This window comes from Lepus europaeus, chromosome 3 (genome assembly GCF_033115175.1).
Source record: "Lepus europaeus isolate LE1 chromosome 3, mLepTim1.pri, whole genome shotgun sequence".
Taxonomy (NCBI): domain Eukaryota; kingdom Metazoa; phylum Chordata; class Mammalia; order Lagomorpha; family Leporidae; genus Lepus; species Lepus europaeus.
The window spans coordinates 17,541,385-17,562,375 of record NC_084829.1 but is presented as its reverse complement, the minus strand read 5'-3'; the positions used below and the strand labels follow the sequence as shown (position 1 = coordinate 17,562,375).

At 48.0% G+C, this 20,991-nt stretch overlaps 1 protein-coding gene across 2 annotated transcripts in view; it reads left to right on the top strand.

Moving 5' to 3' along the window:
- CARMIL1 (capping protein regulator and myosin 1 linker 1) overlaps nt 1-20,991 on the top strand; it is a 318,527-nt gene that overhangs the window by 150,746 nt on the left and 146,790 nt on the right. For both annotated transcript variants that reach the window (XM_062185167.1, XM_062185173.1), the window contains exons 6-9: nt 4,378-4,475; nt 4,775-4,845; nt 5,074-5,147; nt 20,721-20,796. In XM_062185167.1, coding sequence (XP_062041151.1) covers nt 4,378-4,475; nt 4,775-4,845; nt 5,074-5,147; nt 20,721-20,796 — 319 coding nt within the window. The remainder of the gene's footprint in view (nt 1-4,377; nt 4,476-4,774; nt 4,846-5,073; nt 5,148-20,720; nt 20,797-20,991) is intronic.

Here is a 20,991-nt window from a genome sequence, read left to right as displayed (position 1 = left end):
GTGTTGCTGACTCAGCTCTGCAAGTGAGTGGCTTCTGCTTTCTAGGCGTTGGGTTTTACGGCACTTATTCTGACAGATGCTCTGGCTCTGTGACAGCCCCGGGCTCTGTGCATGTGGGCACATACTGAGATCTTTGCTGTCATCCAGCTGCTTGTGCGGTGTGAGTTGTTGTTTTGCACGTTGCTCCTGTGCATAGTGTTAAGGTTACATAAGAAACAATTGCCATCTTCTGGAAGCTTAGTTCTTACAGCTTTATCGCTTACGGAAAGAAACAGTTGTTTGAGGAGATCCTTGTAGTTAGAAAAAGGAAGAAGAGAATGGTTAGAGGAGAGCTCCTTGGAGAAGCCCCGACAGACACCTCTGCGAAGGGTTCACACTTGTGACTGCCAGCCGCCCTTCCTAAGGGAGAAGTACCAGTGTTGCTTTAGGAGTAAAGTTGAAGCTCTGTTTCCCTAATCTACCGTGGTTTATCTCTCCCTGTAGTCTGAGACTACCACACTGCCTTAGTACGTTTTCTGTTGCTGAAAAATACCCGAGACGCAGGCATTGTGGCGCAGTAGGTTAGGCTGCTGCTTTGGACGCCTGCATCATGTATTGGAGTGTCTGAGTCCCAGCCACTCTGCCTCTGGTCTAGTTTCCTGCTTATGCACCTGGGAGGCAGTGGAGCTTGGGTTCCTACTACCTGCCTGGGAGACCAGGGTGGCGTTCCAGGCTTCTGGCTTCAGCCTGACCCAACCCTGGCTGATGTAGGCATTTGGGGAGTGGACCAGTGGTTGAAAGATCTCTCTCTCTCTCTCTCTCTCTCTCTCTCTGCATTTCAGATAAGTCAACGTTAAAAAACAAAACAAGCAAAAAAACAAAAAGAAAATACCTGAGGCTGGGTACTTACAGAGAAAAGACTTCCAGCACGAAGTCACCACTTCCAAACCCCAGCAGCTGCCTTCCTGCTCGCTCTCTCTCTGTGTGTCTCTCTCTTTTTTAAGATTTTATTTATTTACTTGAGAGGTAGAGTTACAGACAGAGAGAGGGAGAGACAGAAAGGTCTTCCATCTACTAGTTCACTCCCCAAATGGCTGCAAAGGCCAGAGCTGGACTGATTTGAAGTCAGAATCCAGGAGCTTCTTCCGGGTCTCCCACGTGGGAGCAGGGGCCCAAGCACTTGGGCCATCTTCTGCTGCTTTCCCAGGCCACAGCAGAGAGCTGGATTGGAAAGGGAGCAGCTGGGATTAGAACCGGTGCTCATGTGGGATGCCAGCACTGCAGGCAGAGGCTTAGCCCACTAAGCCATAGCGCCAGCCCTGCCTTCCTGTTCTTAATCCACAACTTCCTGGCACAAACATGTGCCTTGTTTTCCTCTTGTTTTGGGTAGCTAACTTCCACCCCATGTGTCTGTCATTGAAATAGCATGTTCTGCGGTTCTGCTGAAACAAAGCCAGAATTTTCAGAGATGTGATCCCAAATAAAGTCTGGTAAAAGCCCGGCTTGCTGGGTGCAAGGTTTACCTAATTCAGCTGCAGAGAGGCCTGGGCCTGCTTCTGACCGCTCTGCTGTTGCTTTGCTTTCCATTCTCTAAGTCAGGGTCAGGGGTGGGGAACCTTTTTATTCCCAAAGGCCATTTGGATATTTATAACACCATTCACAGGCCATACAAAATTATCAACTTAAAAATTCACCTGCTAGATTTAATGCATTTCAAGTTCCATCTGCAGTTGCTCTGGGAGGGTCAGACTAAGTGATGTTGCAGACCTTATATGGCTGGCATATAAGGAGATGTTCCCGGCATCCCCTACCCCTCATGTAGCGAGAGATTAATGCCAGAAAGATGGTATTGAACCAGGATGAATTGTTTCAGTTGCCAAATTCCATCCTATCATTTTAGTTTGTGAATACCTTTCCAACGGAGTCACCTCCAAATTAAGGACTTATGGAGTAACAGTCCTTCATCCCAGTGCTTCCAAATGCTACATTGGTGATCTTGCGCATCCACACCAAGTTTGAGGGAATTAACAAAATCCAATGTCGGGTGGGCATCACCAGTTATGCCTCGGTCAAAAAACTTGAAGAGTATTTTCGGTGCCAGTGTTACGTTCGTGTGTGCGTGTGTTGGTGGGTATTTGAGGTTTTCTCCCAGAGTGGAACGTGCTGACCAGGCCACACGAGTATCCGGCAGTTTTATTTGGAATCCATCCAATCAGAAAGCAGAACTAACTAGGGTCCTTGTCTTCTAGTCTGTACAAGGTGAGTGCAGGTCACTGGGATACGTGAGAGCAGAAGTGCTTCTCAGCCGTGGAGGATTCGGGGTTGTTCAGTACCACTTACAGCATCAGCCAGAAAAATCCAGAATCTGAAACACTCCCCAGTCTGAAACCTTTCAGATGCCACCAAGATGCCACAAGTGGAAGATTTCACACCATGAAGCTTTGTTCCAGGCACAAAATTATTTAGCTATTTTATGTAGAATTCCCTTCTGGCCATGTGTATAAGGTGTCTGTGAACCATAAGTGAATCATGTGTTTAAACCTGCGTCCCATCCCCAACCTATATCATTATGAATATGCAGATATGCCAAAATCTGGAGGAAAACAGTCCCAGGTCTGAAACACTCCTGGTCCCCAGCCTTTCAGACCAGGTGACCTGGAGCATTGGCCAGGCCTCATCCGAGTCCTCCACTGCTTCTGTCCCCGCCCACTGAACCTGCAGCTGCCCCAGGCGTGGGCAGCCAAGGCTGCAGGGGAAAGGGCTGTGGCTGTTCTGCTTGGTGCCACCAGTCATGGCCTTGACCTTCATCCAGTCCTAGGGACTTCCTCTCTGTTTCCCAAGTCCTTTCTCTCTGTATTGCCTGGCTATTTTTCTTTTCCCATCACACACAGGCTGGCCTTGGTGGACACCATCGGTCTTGTCACCCTGCTCCCTGGTTGCAGTCCTGCCTGGCCCCTCACCTTGTGTTTCACCTGTTGGGCTCACACAGCCTACTTCCTGCCTGGCTCTCCAGATCCCGTGGGATACTGCACCCTCTCCCCTTGCTGCCTCCCCAAGCCTCAAACACACACGCATGCATGCATACACACACATGCACAGAGTCACACACATGTACACACACGTGTATGTACACCCATGCACACAATTTGCCATTTGCAACCATACTGAGCTTCTAGGAAGCAGACACGTTCCCACCTCCCTTTTCCTGGGCCCTGGCTCGCACCTCCAGCACCAGGCTTCTCCTGGTGACCTCTTCATCCCCCTTCAAGTCTGAGGCAGCATCCCTAGCCGAAATATTCAGAAGCTGAAGTGTTCCCACATCTGAAACTTGTTGAGTGCCGCTCCCGACACTTCCGGTCCCTAACGTTTTGAATAAGGGCTACTTAGCCTGTGCTACCTCCCACAGAGCACTTCCAAGCGCCTGTCTTCCCCTGCAGGGAACCAGTTAAGTGCCCCTCTCTGCCAGCCCCTAAGACCTGCCCCTGCCCTCCTTTTGATCTTTTCCCATGTTATCCTTTTGTTTGTGTTGGTAAATGACTGGCCTTGTGAGGGTTAAGCCAACATCTGCTCATAGCTGTTGCCTGGTGCCTTGAAATGGGTCTGGGCACACTGTTGCCTTTGAGTAACAATTTTTGAGTTAATGAATTCACAAAGTTTGCAGTCATCACTATGGGATAACTAGGACGGCACCAGCTGACATGAGTTGAGACTTTCCCATGGAGCTGGAGTTGTTCCAGTAACGTTATAGGTGTTAATTTCTTTCTTTCTGGCAGCGAGCCTGCAGGATACACCGCCTTACTGTGTGCTTTAGGAATGGTGAAAGTTGGGGGTGGCAGCCTGCAGTGGTACCCACTGCTCTGTCCACCCTCTGTGTGTGTGAGCAGGAGCTCTAGGGGCTGCTAGGAGGAGCTGGGCATCTCTCTGCCCCCTGACGAATTGCAGTCCGGGGCAAATGAGAGCAAAAAGAAACTTCCAATATGAAAGGATCGGTTTCTAGGTGGATGTATGCACAGGGTGGTATGGCAGGCTAGAGGGGGATACTTGTACTTTTCTTTGAAAACTAGTAAATGATACTTGGTACTAGTATAATCTAATAATCCATTGTCTAGAACACACTATTTTCTGACTATTCTAACAAAATCTCATGTCACAAAGCAACATAGCAAACTATATTGCTAAATACATTCAACTTCCAAAGGGAAGTTCAATAAAGGGGTAGATTACGAAGTTTCTATAGATTTCCATCTCCCTGGCACTCAGATAATGGAATGATATTTACCAAAATTGCAGTAACACCCATTTTGGCTTTTTAAAAGAGGGGGCATGTCACCAAATCGACTTGTAGGTGCTGTTCCCACAGCCTCACGCTGACCTGTGTTATTGTGGATGTCCTTACAGGAGAATCATGAAGAAGGTGTGCATGGAGCCAGCCGAGCGCCTGGCCAGTCTCCAGGCGCTGTGGGACAGCCAGACGGTGGCGGAGCAGGGCCCCTGCGGTGAGTGGTTGGCTGGTGGGCCCCCATCCCCCCGCCAGGGGGTTAAGTCTATTTCTGGGATGCTACGTGAAGGTACAGTTAGCTTTAAGGTGTAATTAGCACGGCACAGACTTCCCATTGGTGCATGAAAGTCCTGTATTTAAGCCGTTTATGTGTCCTGCTCTGTAGTTACTGTCGAACAGGGGGAATCTTTTCTGTTGTCCCAGAAGAAAGAAGAATGAGCTCTGTCAACGTTTACGTTTTAACTGCAACGTTCTTTTGCTGAAAAGCAGCCCTTCACCGTTTCTGTTCTGTTGCAGGTGGATTTTCTCAGATGTACGCCTGTGTTTGTGACTGGCTTGGGTTTGCGTACAGGGAAGAAGTGCAGTGGGTGAGTACATCTGTGCCCGTGTGTGTTCACACACACACACACACGTGCATGAATGCTCTGCAGAATATTCTAGCGTTCGACTGCCTTGCTTCCTTTCTCTTTTTTGTTTTTTTCTACCGCTTTGTCTTCAGAACCTTCCTTGGGTCGTGCAAACAGCCGCCTGTGTCGTTCTTTAATTCTTTGGTCTGTGTCTTGCTTCTGTGATTGTTTAAGTTATGTTTCCGATAGGATGTGGACACGATCTATCTGACACAAGACACCAGGGAATTGAATATACAGGACTTCAGTCATCTCGACCACAGGTAGGCTTCGGCTTGCCGTCTCCCGGTCTGTGTTCGGAGCTGCTGCTCTCTGCTGGCACCAGTGATTTCCAGGAATCCTTTCCTGAGGGTCTTTTCTTTTCTAAGGAGAGTCTCAGGATCTTGGATTTTGTCTCCCAAGCAATAGCCCGAAATAGAAGTGTATTGAACGCTATGGATGGCTCGTGGGGATGCGTGTGTGTACCCCACACCCACGGTGTATAGTTAGAAAATGTGCCGACTCTCAATGTGGAAACAGTGCAATTTTTTTCGCTTTTCCTTCCAGCCCACAAAAGCCCATGCTGTATAGAAAATATAGTTGTTTTACCTAATTACTGTTTTCCTAATTACTGTTTAGAACCTTTTTCTACGGAAATCCTAGCTAATGACTGTTAGTGCCCTGTTTCTCCGTGCATTGGGGATCACTAGGCAGTACATGCACGTGGTGATGAGATCGGTTTGAGAAAATCTTCCTTGTGTGATGGCAATAAAACAGCGTGGTTACAGGTATTTGGAGAGACTTGTGAGTGGTGAGCCCTTGGCATGAGAGTCTGCAGGTCTGTGGTCACCTGAGCCAGGCCAGCCCTCGGCCGGTTCCCCCTACTCAGCGCAAACAGACCTGTTGGCCGCACTCTGTTCTCTCCCTGGGACAAGGCTTGGCCACTTTCCTTCCAGGATGTCCGTCCATCCTGGCCCATTCAGTCTGCTCACCCAATCTGCTGCTGCTTGCTCTAGGTGGGCCCCAGTCTAGGGAGTCTTTTCTCTGTGTGGAATTGAGAGAGAAATCCAAGATCCCAGCTGCGCTGATGCCATGTGGACACCTCAAGCAGCACTCAGGATTGCTGTTGTCAGTACCTTGTCCCCCAAAATAATGTTGCAAATTATTTTTCCGTCTGCCTGGGAGGAAATCCAAGATCTTTGAGGGTCTCTGAAGAGGTCTAGCCCACAGCAGGGGGTGGGGACCAGGTCTCCTGGATGGAGTGCCTCCACCTTGTGCCGCCTGCGTCTTTGGGGCTGGGAAGCAGGCTCGGGCGGGTCCGGAGCGGGGCCTGAAGACCTTGAGTCTCGCTCTCAAGGCTGGGTTTGCCCCCCTTTGGAGGGGCAGAGTTTTCTCTTGCTTCCTGTATGTGATGGGACTTTCTGCTGCTGGATTTAGGCAGGCTGTTTCCTAAGTAGCTCCTAAAAAAAGGGAACCCAGAGAGAGAAAAAGGGACAACATTTCTCTGTGTAAGAACTTTCCAGTAAAACAGGACAATTACCTGTGGCGTAAGATACGAGTACACAGGGCTCTGGATCGGGTTCCAGTGTTTCTGGTCCCAGGAACCTTCACATTTGAAAGGTGGTGGGTTTCTGTTTATGTGTGTCATGTCTATGGGTGCTTACCTCATTACAGATGAAAACTAAAATTAGAAGCGTGCATTAACTCTTTGTAGAATAGCATTAATGGAGGCTAACGTAGATGCCGTCTTTAGGAGAGATCAGTCTATTTCTCCAGGAACTAAAGTAGATGAGCAAGAAGTGTGGCATTGGTTTTCGCTTTCACCGACCTCTTCAACGTGGGACTTAATGGGAGACAGCTGGGTTCTCCGTTCCGCTCCCGCCTGCGGGCTGCGCTTTTGACTGACATGCACAAAGAGAAGCCCGTCTCTCACTGATGTGTAGTTAGGAGAGGCAGTATTTTTAGTAGCCTTTCTGCATTTCTTGTGGTTATTCTTCTTTGATTTTCCACGACGCCCAATGAGTGCTGGTTCCTTAATGGTAAGTCGCAGTGTCCATGCTGAAACCTTACCAGGAAGCTTTTTGGTATTTTGTTATGCTAAAAGGCATTTGGTCTGTCTTGTACTTTGAATGGGTTTGACCTATACCTGACTGTGTGGCATCTAGAGAACACTGATTTACCGAGTTAGACGTGACTTCCAAATACTTCACTTTTGTTGTGCAGTACTGAAAAGACGAGAAAATAAACTCTCTCCACTGTGTTATTTTTTATTTATTTTTTATTTTTTTAAATTAAGTACTGCAAAACTATGGAGCACTTGTAGTGGATGGAAATTTCCCTCAATTCAAATTTTTGGTTCAGATATGTGATTTTACTTTTGGAAAAAAACTACTTTTGGGGTGATTTTTTTTGGAGTGACAAAGCTCACCTCTTACATCTTAGACCAAGTCTGCCACATCCCAGATCTGATTGGCCATCAGTTATCTGTCGTTTTCCTCCTAGGGTTCTGTTAGAAAAGAAGTTAGCTCTGCTTATGGCTTCAGCTGCTATGCAGATACTTGGCCTGCAGACCGTTCTCACTGTGGTCACAGAAGCGTTGTGTGTGCACTTCCCATTTAGTTAGAATATTACAAGGCGTGCTCAAGGGTTGAGGTTTTTGTAAAAGGAATAATTTTTACTGCTTCTCCAAGGACACTGAAGTGTGTTTTACAAAAGCGGTGTGGCTGTGTATGGCAGTGGGGGATCCAGCCAGGGGCCGTCTGGCTTCTCAGCTGGAGAATTTCCAGTTTATCGGTCAACACTGCATTGGGGGTGGGCCAGAATCATTTCCTTTTCTTGCTTGACTAAGGAGCTAGAATGACTTGTCATTCCTGAGACTCTGGAACGGGGTGAGAAAACCTTTTTGTAAAGGGCCAGGTAGTGCATGTCATCTACCTGGAGTTAGGTGATTCTGCTGTAGCAGTGTGAAAGCAGCTGAGAGCGTGTGGCTGTGTCCCAGGAACCCTGGATCTTGCGACCGGTGCCTCTAAGGTGGGGTTTCTGTCTCCAAAAGGAAATAAAAGAAATACAGTCAGCCCTCTGTCTCTGCCAATTCTGTGGATCAGAAATATTCAGAAAACCAATGGCATCAGTACTAAACATGTACGACTTTTTTCCTTGTCATTATTCCTTGAACAATAAAGTATAACAACTGTTCACATAGCATTTGCATTGTGTTAAATATTATAAGTAATCTGAAGATGATCTGAGGTATAAAGGAGGATGTGTGTAGAGTGTGTGCAGATATTACCCATGTGTTATAAGGGGCTGTAGCTTCTTGGTTATTCATATCTGCCAGGGGGGGGTCCTGAAGTGTTCCCCCGAGGACATTGGGGCTAACTGTGTTAGAACTTCTATTTGTATTTGTTATTGACATACTTGAAAATGTATCTATTTTACTATTGTAGTTTTTACTGTATAATAAAATATTTTAAAAAATAGGGTTGTTTTCAAATATTTTTTGTAATACTGGCTACAAAATATAGGTTCCCTGTTGCTGAGAGCATCTCTCCTGCTGATTTTTAAGAGCTTAAACTTGTCCTCAGAGCTCTTTATTTGAAAGTCAGAGAGAGAGAGAATCTTCCATCTGCTGGTTTTCTCCTCAAATGGCAGCAACAGCCAGGGCTGGGCCAGGCTGAAGCCGGAGCCAAGAGCTTCTTCCAGGTCTCCCACATGGGTGCAGGGGCCCAAGTACTTGAGCCATCTTCTGCTACTTTCCCAGGTGCATTAGCAGGGAGCTGGATGGGAAATAGAGCAGCCATAGCCCCTATGGGATGCTGGCAGCTTAACCTGCTGGGCCACAGCGCTAGCCCCTGCAGCTCTGTCTTAAGGACCTTCAACTTCATTGTTGACTGCCTCATTTTTGTGTATCTAATCTTTTCCCATGACCCTTACTATTAAAATTAGAGTCAACCTCTGTATAAAAAGACTGTTTTTCGTCCTGTTAGATGGCCTGTTTTAGTTAGCTGTGTGTGTGTGTGTGTGTTTAACAGGCAGAGTTAGACAGTGAGAGAGAGAGAGACAGAGAGAAAGGTCTTCCTTCCATTGGTTCACCCCCAAAGGGCTGCTACGGCTGGCGTGCTGCACCTATCTGAAGCCAGGAGCCACGTGCTTCTCCTGGTCTCCCAAGCGGATGCAGGGCCCAAGGACTTGGGCCATCCTCCACTGCCTTCCCGGGCCACAGCACAGAGCTGGACTGGAAGAGGAGCAACCGGGACAGAATCTGGCATCCTGACCGGGACTAGAACCCGGGGTGCTGGCGCTGCAGGTGGAGGATTAGCCTATTGAGCTGCGGTGCCGGCCTTAGTTAGCTTTTTATTACTGTAACAGATGTCTGAGAGGAGCTTCCTAGGGAGGAAGGAGGAAGTTTATTTTGACTTTGGGTTTTGGGGGGTCCCAGTTCAAGACTGGGCAGCCCCATTAGTGTGACGAGGGTGGAGGCGGGCAGCAGTGGAGTGTGGTGGAGGTACACTCAGATGGCAGACCAGGAAGCAGAGAGAGAACACCTTGGCCGTACTTTGCTTCCAACCCTCTCACAAGAACTGCCTTCTGGAGCCAGCATTGAGGTGCTGTGAGTTAAGCCACTGCTTCCCACGCCGGCATCCCATATCAGAGTGCTGGATCAAGGTCCGGCTACTCCACTTCGAATCCAGCTTCCTGCTGATGTGTCTGGGAAGGCAGCAGAAGATGAATCTGGTATGTGGGCTTGAGTCCATGTTGGAGACCTGGATGAAGTTCATGGCACCTGGCATCAGGCTGGCCCTGTCCTGGCTGGTGCAACCATTTGGGGGCTGAACTAGCGGATGGAAGACCTCTCTCAGGGCTGTCACCGTGGCGCAGTGGGTTAATCTTCCGCTTGCAGTCCTGACTGCTCCTCTTCCAATCCAGCTCTCTGCTGTGGCCTGGGAAGGCGGTAGAAGATGGCCCAAGTCCTTGGGCCTCTGCACCCACGTGGGAGACTGGGAGGAGGGAGGCACCTGGCTCCTGGCTTTGGATTGGTGCAGCTCCAGCATTGCGGCCATTTGGGGAGTGAACCAGCAGAAGGAAGACACTTCTCTCTCTGTCTCTCCCTCTCACTGCCTGTAACTCTACCTCTCAAATAAATAAACACACACAAAAAAAATCTTTAAAAAAAAAGACCTCTCTCTCTCTTTCTGTGTGTGCGTGTGTCTCCCTCTCTCTCTGTCAGTCTGCATTCAAGAACTACCTTTCAAAGGTGCTCCCACAGTAGCCTAAGGACCTCCCACTAGGCTCACCTGCCAGACACTGTATTTTGGTCAAGTGTTTAACACTTGGGCCTTCAGGGAACACCCTAACCATTACCCAAATAATTGCAGCCTTTATTAGTATTTTGCTAAATCAAATTGTAATAAATTATGTTTGGTGGACATTTCTGTGCAGTAGAAGTCTGAGTATGCTTATCCACAAAGGAATCCATACATACTTAAATGTTTTAGTTGTCTGGAAGGGCTCATTGTGGCATAATTTGAATGTGATATGGGTCATTCTCTACATTAGAGAGGTTTCTTTGTTTTTGTAAGTTGTCTTAAAGGAACCATTTGGTAGGAAAGTTGTGGCGAAAGCTATGAGCAGGAGAATGTATTTTTTTTAAAAAGATTTATTTATTTAATTTGAAAGAGTTACACAGAGAGAGAAGGAGAGGCAGAGAGACAGAGGGAGGGGTCTTCCACCCGCTGGTTCACTCCCCAGTTGGCCTCACTGCCCAGAGCTATGCTGATCTGTAGCCAGGAGCCAGGAGCTTCTTCCAGGTCTACCACATGGATGCAAGGGCCCATGGACTTGGGCCATCTGCTACTACTTTCCCAGGCCATAGCAGAGAGCTGGATTGGAAGTGGAGCAGGTGGGACTTGAACTGGCTCCCATACAGGATGCCGGCATTGCAGGCGGAGGCTTTACCCACTAAGCCACTGTGCTGGCCCCTACATTAAAGAGGTTTTACAGAAAGTCATGCATTTCTCATGTGAGGATGGAATCACATAGAAAAAGGTGTAAGAATTAGACAAAGTGGTGATCCAACAGCAGATGCCACATGGGCTTTTAACAGTGACCTCTGTGATGGGCTGGGGCGTGTCACCAACGCCATGTGATCATTCTCATATGTGTGCATGATCTTTCCCTCTATGACAGTTCCCATGCTCTCTGTCAGGACATAATTCAAACGCAAGTAAGCGACATTGTTCACAATTGTTAAAATATGATCCTGGTGCACCTGCACCAAAGAAGTCGGTGAATTCGGAGGGCCAGGCGTGGCTCTGTCAGCCTCCCTGTGGGAGGTGCAGGGGTGGAGGAGACGGGCGTCTGATGGGTGCGACCCCGCAAGTGCTTGGAGGAGGCAGTTTAAGAAGAAGGATCAGGTGTGGCAATAGGGGGCAGTGCCTTTGTCCCTGCTGTTACCACAGAGACCCTACGAACAGCCTCACCTGCTGACTTGCCGTCCCTCCGAGACGCGCTCAGTGCTAGGATACCGGGATCCTTAGCGGTCCCATGGGGCCTCCTGAGCTGGGACACGGGGGAGCAGAGGACAGTCATGTGTCTCCTGTCGGCCGCTCAGCCTGCTGCTCTTGCTTCCTGATTCTGAATATTCTGCCCCTCTCCCCCCAAAACCGCAAAGGTCTCCCTGAGTGCTTCAAGGTGGATTTGTGAGCAGTGTGGGTCCCGTGACTGTTGTGGTTGGTTGTTTCTTTCCTCTGGCTCTGTCAGAACGGACTGTGGGACCAGGCACCCCGTGGTTGCTGAATAAGCACGCGGGTGTGAGGATGGCCGTCGTCCTGTTCGATGCATCCAGTTAGTCCCTGGAGAAGGGCAGTCATCACTTGGAAAATTGCCCTGCTCAGATGTTATTGATAGGTTCCCAAATTACACTTAAGTATATTCTTTGAGTTTGGTCTGGTTTAGGTATCGCTGGGTCAGAAAGAGGCACAAATTGAAAAAGGCTTTGTGGCCCATTTCTCAGGGGGGTCTCACAGTGGTCTGTGGGGTGGCGTGTCCAAAGTGTGATTACCCTGTAATTGGGGGTGGCAGGGACGATGAAGGCAGAGGTAGTGGTGCCGAGGAGGACAGAATATATTGCTTGAAGTACACCGATTGCTCTTTTCCTGGAAGGTTTTTAAGAGCAGCTAATCTCATCAATCCTCCAAACACTCAATGCCATGCATCGCTGAGGTTAAGCTTGGCTGGTGAGGGCCCAGCCACCAGCCTCACGCTTCTGTGTTGTCACGTTCCTCTCTGTTCATGGCCAAGGTCCCGAGCGTGATCTTCCTGGGAGGAGGTCCAAGTGTTGGCTGTGGGTGGTAAGGTTGTCCCGAGGGCATGGCTGTAAGTCTTTCCTCATCTAAGCTCCAGTTGCTTCCTGCTCTCATGTGAGAAGGAAGAAGTGCTATTTGCAGAGTGGGGATTAGGTGTGGGCAGTGCTGGCTTCTGTTTCTATCCCTGGTATTCTTAAGTGATTCTGTGGGACAGTGGTCTCCACCCTGGGTCAGCCAAAGTACTGATATGTTGGGGCATGTGGCGTAAATGGAACTTAAGCAAATTTTTTTCTCATCCATTTTGTTAATATTGTATTTTATACTAGCACAGTGGCACATGTATATGGTTTATAAATAAACACATTTTGGGGGGCATACTCAAAATACATTCGCTAAGAGTGAATGTTAAAAAAAATGTAGAGGCCACTCAGACCTCTAAGACTGTCCTCACCTGCAAAGCATTTCAGTTCTTCACATCCCTTGGAGCTGGAGAGTAGGCCAACTAATAACTTAGTGATATACAGGACATCTCTCTCTGTGCATTGCAATACTAGGAAGAAATCTCATGTAATGTTTTAAACTTCTTAAAGCTCTCCATCTCCTATTGTCAAATGAGATATTGATAGAGGAAAAAGTCTAAATTGACCCTAGTAAGGGCATTAGATGAATATCTGGAGATAATGCTGTGGCTCTAAGTTCACCAGCCTTGTCCCATGAGCACGGTCCACTGTGCCCACATACACAGCACGGAGAGCTCATAAAACACACCTCCTCTTGGTCAACGGATGTCCGTAAGATGTGTTAGGAGGAAGTAAGTACCCATGGTTTGTGCAGACACTAAAAATCATCACGATGTCGTGGGCTGAATTGCTGCTCTTCCCATTTGTGCTTTTCCAGTGTTGTAGTGGTTGGGGTTTGATACATGTCCTTCAAACCTGTCAGTTGCTTTGTTCTTGATCCCTTTCCTGTCATCATTCCCACTGTTTAAACGTCGCAGCCTTTCAACAATTTCGGGAAGATGGCAGTGGGGGAAGGCAATAGAGGAGGGAGATTTGGCCTGAAAATGATTACTAGAATAACTCACATCTCAGGAAGATCAGAGAAGTGAGGTCGGTAGATTCTGTGAAATGTGGGATAGCAAAGAGTTTGGCAAGAGATCTAGATGGCAAATCTCTTGCCAGTTTCTTTGTTTTTGCATCTTTTAAAAATAGTCCCTAAATATCAGCCATTTTTGATGTTCAAAATAATAAAGTATGCTTGTTACTTGAAAACTCATTTCAGAATAAGTCTTAACTGTTGATTATAAAATCAGAACCCAGGGCTGAGTGCTTGTTTCAGGGGATCGGACACTGCTTGGGGCACCTGCTTCCCATAGCAGAGCCTGATTGCCAGTTTCGAGTCCCAGCTCTGCTTCTGGTCAGTGCACGCTCTGGGAGGCAGCAGATGATGGCTCAAGTATGGGGGTTTCTGCCACCCACATGGGAGATCTTCGTTTCTGGCTTCAGCCTGGTCCTGGCCTGGCTCTTGTGGGCTTTTGGGGAGTGAACCAGCAGATGTGAGATCTCTTGGTCTCTCTTTTTCTGCATCTCAGCCTTTCAAATAAAAAATGTAAATAAGCAAAAAAAATGTAAATAAGCAAAGATGTAAACACTCAGAAACCAACTGACTTGTTAAATTTGATAAAACGGTTTTGATTCTTTGATGTAAAAACCTGAGGACAGGGTTTCTCTGTGGAGCAGGCTGAAGACTCTTTTTGGGTGGGAAGCAGGTTCGTCCTTAGTGAGGTGGTGGTAGCTCAGTGGTTCAGACAAGAGGCTCGCCAGTCGGACTGGCTGGTGTCACTCCTGCCTCTGTCTAGACTCGCTTTGTGACCATGGGTGGGGTCTCTGACCTCTTTATTTATTTGAAAGGCGGAGCTATAGAGAAAGAGAGAGGTCTTCTATCTGCTGGTTCACTCCCCAAATGGCCACAACGGGCAGAGCTGGGCCAATCCGAAGCCAGGAGCCAGGAGCTTATTCCGGGTCTTCCACGTGTGTGCAGGGGCCTAAGGACTTGGGCCATCTTTTACTGCTTTTCCAGGCCATAGCAGAGAGCTGGATCAGGAGTGGAGCAGGTGGGACTTGAACCAGCACCCATATGGGATGCCAGTACTGCAGGCAGTGGCTTTACCTGCTAAGTCACAGCGCTGCCTCTCTCCACCCCCACCCCCCACCCCTCACCCCCTTTTTTTTTAGAGCACAGGCTATCACCACTTCCCACATGAGAATCAGTTACTATGGCAATGACTGGTGTTTGGGAATCTTCCTACCTAGGTGATGTGACACCAGCACTCAGCGCAAGGGTTGGTCCCGCAGACACAACTCCTACTGGACACTCAGGCTGTTCTCTCTGCAGTAAGGTGGGGTCAGCAGAGAGGGGGGTGGGTGGCAAGGAGCCCGTGTGTGTGCCCAGTTGATGACTTACCCAACGTTTCCTCGTTCTCACTGCTGCTGTGTGTCCTGAGAGCGACCATGAGCTCCCGGAAGTGGAGTCAGGTGCTGGCTTGTGTTGTTCCTGTTTACGGCGATACCTCTGACCATGATTGGCTGTGTGCTTTTGTTGTTGTTGTTGTTGTTTAAGCTGTAGGTGTTTCGGATTTCCCCACCTCGGTCTCTGTGTGTGTTCTGGCCGTCGGGATGGCTGGCCACTCAGGAGCAGTGAATTCTAGGAATTCTGAGTGTCGCTCAGTCCAGACCTTGACATTGCCTTAAGTGTTTGCTGAAGCACGCCCAGGACCCTTGGTCTTCTCTCATGTAAACCTGCACATTCTATGCATATTCCAGCCCGGTGGAGAGGTGCTAGGTGTCTGAGGGACTGTGGTTTTCTGTGTCGCTGTGTGTAGCTGTAGTTTACTCTAGTTTTGGTTTTGTTCTCTAGTGTTTGAACATGCCATGAGCTGTATTTTTCTTTTTTGTTTTGTTTTTTTGGTCAAAGATTTATTTATTTTCAAGGTAGAGCTTACAGAGAGAGAGAGAGAGAGAGAGAGGGAGAGACAGAGTTTCCACCTGCTGGTTCACTCACCAAATGGCTGCAATGGCAGGAGCTGGGTTGGTCTGAAGCCTGGAGCCAGGAGCTTCTTCCTGGTCTCCCACAGGGGTGCAGGGCCCCAGTCACTTGGGCCATCTGCTGCTGCTTCCCCAGGCCACAGCAGGGACTGGAACGGGCGCTCATCAGAATGCCGTCGCTGCAGTGGGTGCTTAGCGCACTGCCCCACAGTGCCGGCCCCTAGTTTACTATTTTTTATGAGCAATGCTGCTAAGGCTATTCTAAAGCAAAGTGTGCAGTTGTACACCGGGATGCAAATAATTGTAAATTTAATTGAGAAATAAATAGGGAGTTGTCTTTGCCTAGAAGGCTTGTACGTATCAATTTTCAACTGCAGTCCCCTCTTTTCCCCCCTACCCCACCCAATTAATAATGATCATCTGAACAATCTTTACGATTCTTGATAGTTTTATAATGAACTTAAAAAGAGTGTGTATTTTGATTGGGCCCACATGAGCTCTCCGAGCTGATCTGGAAGAATCATCTGTTACGCCTTGCGGCCCTGGTCACCTATATTGCCACCTCCCTGGGTCACACCCTCCTGATGTTGCAGAACTTACCTTTCTGATGCATTTCTCTGCGGAGAAGCTTTTTATGGTTACCTTGCCCACAGTGATGCTTCTCCGGTGTGGTTCGAGCCCTATTCTAGGCACCAGGTGCTCTGGTTATCTACTGCTGCGTGTTGAGCCACTCCAGACGTAATGGCTCTCAGCAGGAGCACCCATGAGTCCCGGTGAAACCATCCTCATTCGTGTCTGGGGTTGGTGTTGTCATCCCCCGGGAGATGTGTGTGGGGGCCTGCGTGTGCCTCCTTACAGCAAGGTGGTTGGGCTCTGTGAGTGACTGTGCCGAGAGAGAGAGAGAGAGAGAGAGAGAGAGAGAGATTGATCGATCTAGTCAGAAGCTTTCAACTTAGCTTTGGAAGCTGTGCAGTCTCATTGAAGGGCTTCTGTGTTGTTTCTGTGCCGATCTGAAGCCAGGAGCCAGGAGCTTCCTCCGGGTCTCCCACGTGGGTGCAGGGGCCCAAGCACTTGGGCCATCTTCTACTGCTATCCCAGGCCACAGCAGAGAGCTGGAATGGAAGAGGAGCAGCCGGAACTAGAACTGGCACCCATATGGGATGCGGGCACTTCAGGCCAGGCGTTAACCCGCTGTGCCACAGCGCTGGCCCCTTGTTTGTGTTTTTACAGTACGTTCATTCTCAGGACCTTTGTCCTCCTGGTCAGGCTGCTGGTTGGGACGCCTGCAAACCATATCAGAGTACCCGAGGCTGAATCCCAGCTCACCCACTCCCAGTTCCAGCTCTCTGCTTGTGCACACCCTGGCAGTAGCTGAGTCCCTCCATCTCCCTGTGGGAGATCTCGTTTGGGTTGCTGGCTCTCAGCTTCAGCCCCAGGCCGATTCCAGTTGTGGTGGGCATTCAAGGAGTGAATCGGCACATCAGGGGTCTCTGTCTGTCTTGTAAATGAGTCAATAAATAACAAATATTAGCCATTTGATAGATGTGCAGTGTTATGTTGGTTTTTTTTCTCTAATGCATTTTCTTCATGGCTCATACATTCAGGCATCTTTTCATGTGCTTCTTTATATGTACAAGTGTATCTTATTTTGTAACGTGACTGTTTAAATCTTTTGTCCATTTTTAAAATTTTGGTTATTTTTTTAATCGAGAGTTGTTTTTTTTTTTTTTAATTATTATTTGAAAGAGTTGCAGAGACACAGGGAGAGATACAGAGAGAAAACTCTTCCATCTGCTGGTTCACTCCCCAAATGGCTGCAATGGCCAGGGCTGGGTCAGGCTGAAGCCAGGACCCAGGAGCTTCATCCATGTCTCCCATGGGGGTACAGGGGCCGAAGCACTTGGACCATTTTGTGCTGCTTTCCCAGGTGCATTAGCAGGGAGGTGAGTTGGAAGTGGAGCATCTGGGATTCGAACTGGCACCCATATGGGATGCCAGCATTGCAGATGATGGCTTAACCTCCTGTATCACAGTACTTACCCAGTGATTGTTGTTGCTGAATTCTGAGAATTTCTTAAACATCTTGGACACAATTAGTTGGTAGAAATGTGGTTTGTAAATAATTTCTCCTAGCATGTGGCCTATCTTTTCCTTTTCTTGAGGAGCAGAAGTTTTTTTGTTTGGATAAATTGCAATGTATCAACTTTGTTTTCTTTTATAGATCATGCTTTTGGTGTCAGATGTAAATTCTCTTAGCATAAGCCATGCCTTCTTCTGTTCCCCATTTCCTATGCTTAGAACACGTGTCCCACCCCACCCTCAGCTCTGAGGCTTGGTAACTTCTGCAGGAAATCTTCCCCGACCCGCTTGTCTTGATGAGGGACCCTGCACTGTGCACCCATGGTACCTTGGACTCCCCCTGCCCTCTGGGGCTTGTTCTGGTCTCTTGTGAGGCTGTGCCAGGCTGGTGTTGTCACAGGGCAGGGACAGTTTGCTGTGTCCATTGCCATGGCTAGCTCAGCGATGCACGCAGGGTGGCTGGCTCGTGCCGACTGTAAGAATAGCTGGACCCCACATGGGTCTCCACACCTTCACAGGTGCTATTCCTGTCCACCCGCCTTGTTGGCCCCTTCCTGTCTCTCAGGCCCTGTGTCCCCTCCCCCATCTGCTCTAGGCTGGATTACTCTCTGATGGTTCGTGTTCTTAGTGTACTTTTAACCTGCCCCCTGCTCAGCGCAGTCTCTGCTGTAGTAGGGGCCCGTCTTTCACCGAGGGGGTGTGCAGGAGGAAGGGGAATGACCTCTTATTCTTAGTCATCTCACAACCCTGACTCCTACTCAGTAGGTGCTCAGTGTTAATGAATGAACAAAGATGAGTGATTGTCTCCTTCTCAGTCTTTTTAACATTAAAATATCTAGACCTTAGCATCATGTCCCGGAACCTGGTGGGCAGAGTATGTCTGTGTGCTTAAATTTCCATCATCTTTATGGGCAGTTTATTTTACAGCAAAATGTTATTCATACTATCCACAGAACTGTCAGATTATTAACATGAATCATCATTAAAACATTCAAAAATATAATACAAAACTCGTTAGAGAAATGTTTTTATCACCCAGGCACAATACTCAACAGAAGCATTATGCTGTATGACGTAGCTTCACAAAGTTCATGGAAAATGTATACTATAAAAAATTGTGAATGGATTTTAAGTTTCTTGCACTAAAATAAATGTATCTTTTAAAAAAAGATTTACTATGTATTTGCTTGAAAGGCAGAGTGACAGAGTAGGAGAGAGCTCTTCCACCCACTGGTTCCCTCCCCAGGTGGTTGCAACAGCCGGGAGCCAGGAGCCAGGAACCAGGAACCCGGAGCCCCATTTGGCTCTCTACATAGATGGAAGGGACCCAAGCACTTGGGCCATAATCGTTTCCCAGGTGCAGTAGCAGGGAGCTGGACTGGAAGTGGATCAGCCCGGACTTGAACCAGCTCTGATAGGGGATGCTGGTGTCTCAAGCTGTGGCTTAACCTGCTGCTCCACAATTCTATTTTTCATTGAGTTTTTTGAAGTACTTGTATACTGCCATCTTCTTTAAAAACACAAACAGAGTGTAAGGGCCAGTGTGTGGCACAGGAGGGTAAGCCACTGTCTGATGCCGGCATCCTATATTCGAACACTGGTTTGAGTCCTGGCTGCTTTACTTCCAAACCAGCTTCCTGCTAATGTAGGTGGACAAACAGCAGATGAGGCCCATGTACTTGGGCTCCTGCCATACATGTGGGAGACCCGAATGGAGTTCCAGGCTCCTGGCTTTGGCCTGGCCTCGTGCTGGCCTTTGCAGCTGTTTGGAGAAGTGAACCAACGAATGGAGATCTTTCTCTCTCTGTCTCTCCCCGCCTCTTTCTCTCTGTCACTTTGTCTTTCAAATAAATAAATAAATCTTTAAAACAACTTAAAAAAAAAACCACCTACATTTATGAGCATTTCTACCATTTTTATAGTTTTTATTAATTATAATCATTGACTATGTAATACAAATGTACCCTTAGAACACTATATATATTTTTAAAAGATTTATTTTATTTATTTGAAAGACAAAGTGACAGAGAGAGGTAGAGACAGAGAGAGAGGTCTTCCATCTGCTGATTCACTCCCCAAATGGCCACAACGGCCGGAGCTGCGCCAATTTGAAGCCGGAGCCAGGAGCTTCTTCTGGGTCTCCCACATGCATGCAGGGGCCCAAGGAATTGGGCCATCTTCTACTGCTTTCCCAGGCCATAGCAGAGAGCTGGATCAGAAGAGGAGCAGCCGGGATTAGAACCAGTGCCCATATGGGATGCCGGCGCTTCAGGCCAGGGCTTTAACCCACTGTGCCACAGCGCCTGCCCCTAAAATACTATATATTTTTAAAATTTAATATTACACTGATATCATTTTTGATGTTAGATCTGACTTTTATTATACTCAAATATTTTTTCAAGGTTTTTTTAACAGGCTAATCCTCTGCCTAGCGGCACCGGCACACCGGGTTCTAGTCCCGGTTGGGGCATGTTCATCTTGTTTTTTGTAAGCCTGTCTGATGAAACGTGTCCGTGTGGCACTGTTCTGTCCCCTCTGCCTGGCTCACTGTATGTCTCTGAGTACCTGTCCATCCATCTGTAGGGGGTGAGCAAGAATGCTTCCCTGGGGTTTTTTGAGATTTAAAAGAGGTGTGGAGTGCCAAGCACTTGGCCCAGTAGCCAGGGGCACCCCTCAGTCCTGAGGCTCTATTCTCATCCACCTGCCGCCTTCTTTCCTGTTACAATACAAATGTGAATATCTTTAACACACACACACATACACACACAAATGGGGCTGGCGCTGTGGCGTAGCTGGTAAAGCCTCTGCCTGCAGTCCCAGCATCCCATATGGGTGCTGATTCTAGTCCCGGCTGCTGCTCTTCTGATCCAGCTCTCTGCTAATGGCCTGGGAAAGCAGCATGGGATAGCCCAAGTGCTTGGGCCCTATATCCACGTGGGAGACCCAGAAGAAGCCCCTAGCTCCTGGCTTCGGATCAGCCCAGCTCCGGCCATTGTGACCATTTGGGGAGTGAACCAGCAGATGGAAGACCTTTCTCTCTCTCTGTCTCTCTTCTCTCTGACTGTAACTTTACTTCTCAAATAAATAAATAAATCTTTAAAAAAAAAGTGAACTCTTCTGACCACATTTGATGGTCAAGGAATGTTGAAAGAGCAGTCTAAAGAAATAAGCTTTGTGACTATGGATTAGACGCCTGCTTTTTCTCACCCCGAGGAGGTTCTCCCTGTACACTCTGCTAACACCCTCTCTTTCTTTGGACTTCATTCCCTAGAGGACTCTTAGGGGATGTTGTTGTTGGCTAGTGGTCACAATGGCTTGGGCTGGATGTTTCGTTTGTGAATAAAGAGGATTAGCCACTGAACCTGGATGCTGCAGATGAAGAATACGTGTGATGTGACTGTTATCACCCCTTTGTGATTTCTGTTTCTAGAGACCTAATACCCATCGTCGCCGCTCTGGAGTACAACCAGTGGTTCACCAAGCTGTCCTCCAGGGATCTGAAACTCGTGAGTAGCTGCACATACAGCACACGTTGCTTGGCTTTGCTCAATTTTGAAAACTTGAAAGTCGTCTTACAGTGTTCTCTGGTGCGCTCCGTACGTTTTGTTTCTAGAGGAGATATTTTCCTACCAATGATTCGCGCAGTGTTTTGTAAAGTTTATAATGAGTGGTGCTTGAGAGAAGTGCTTCCTCGTGTTTTT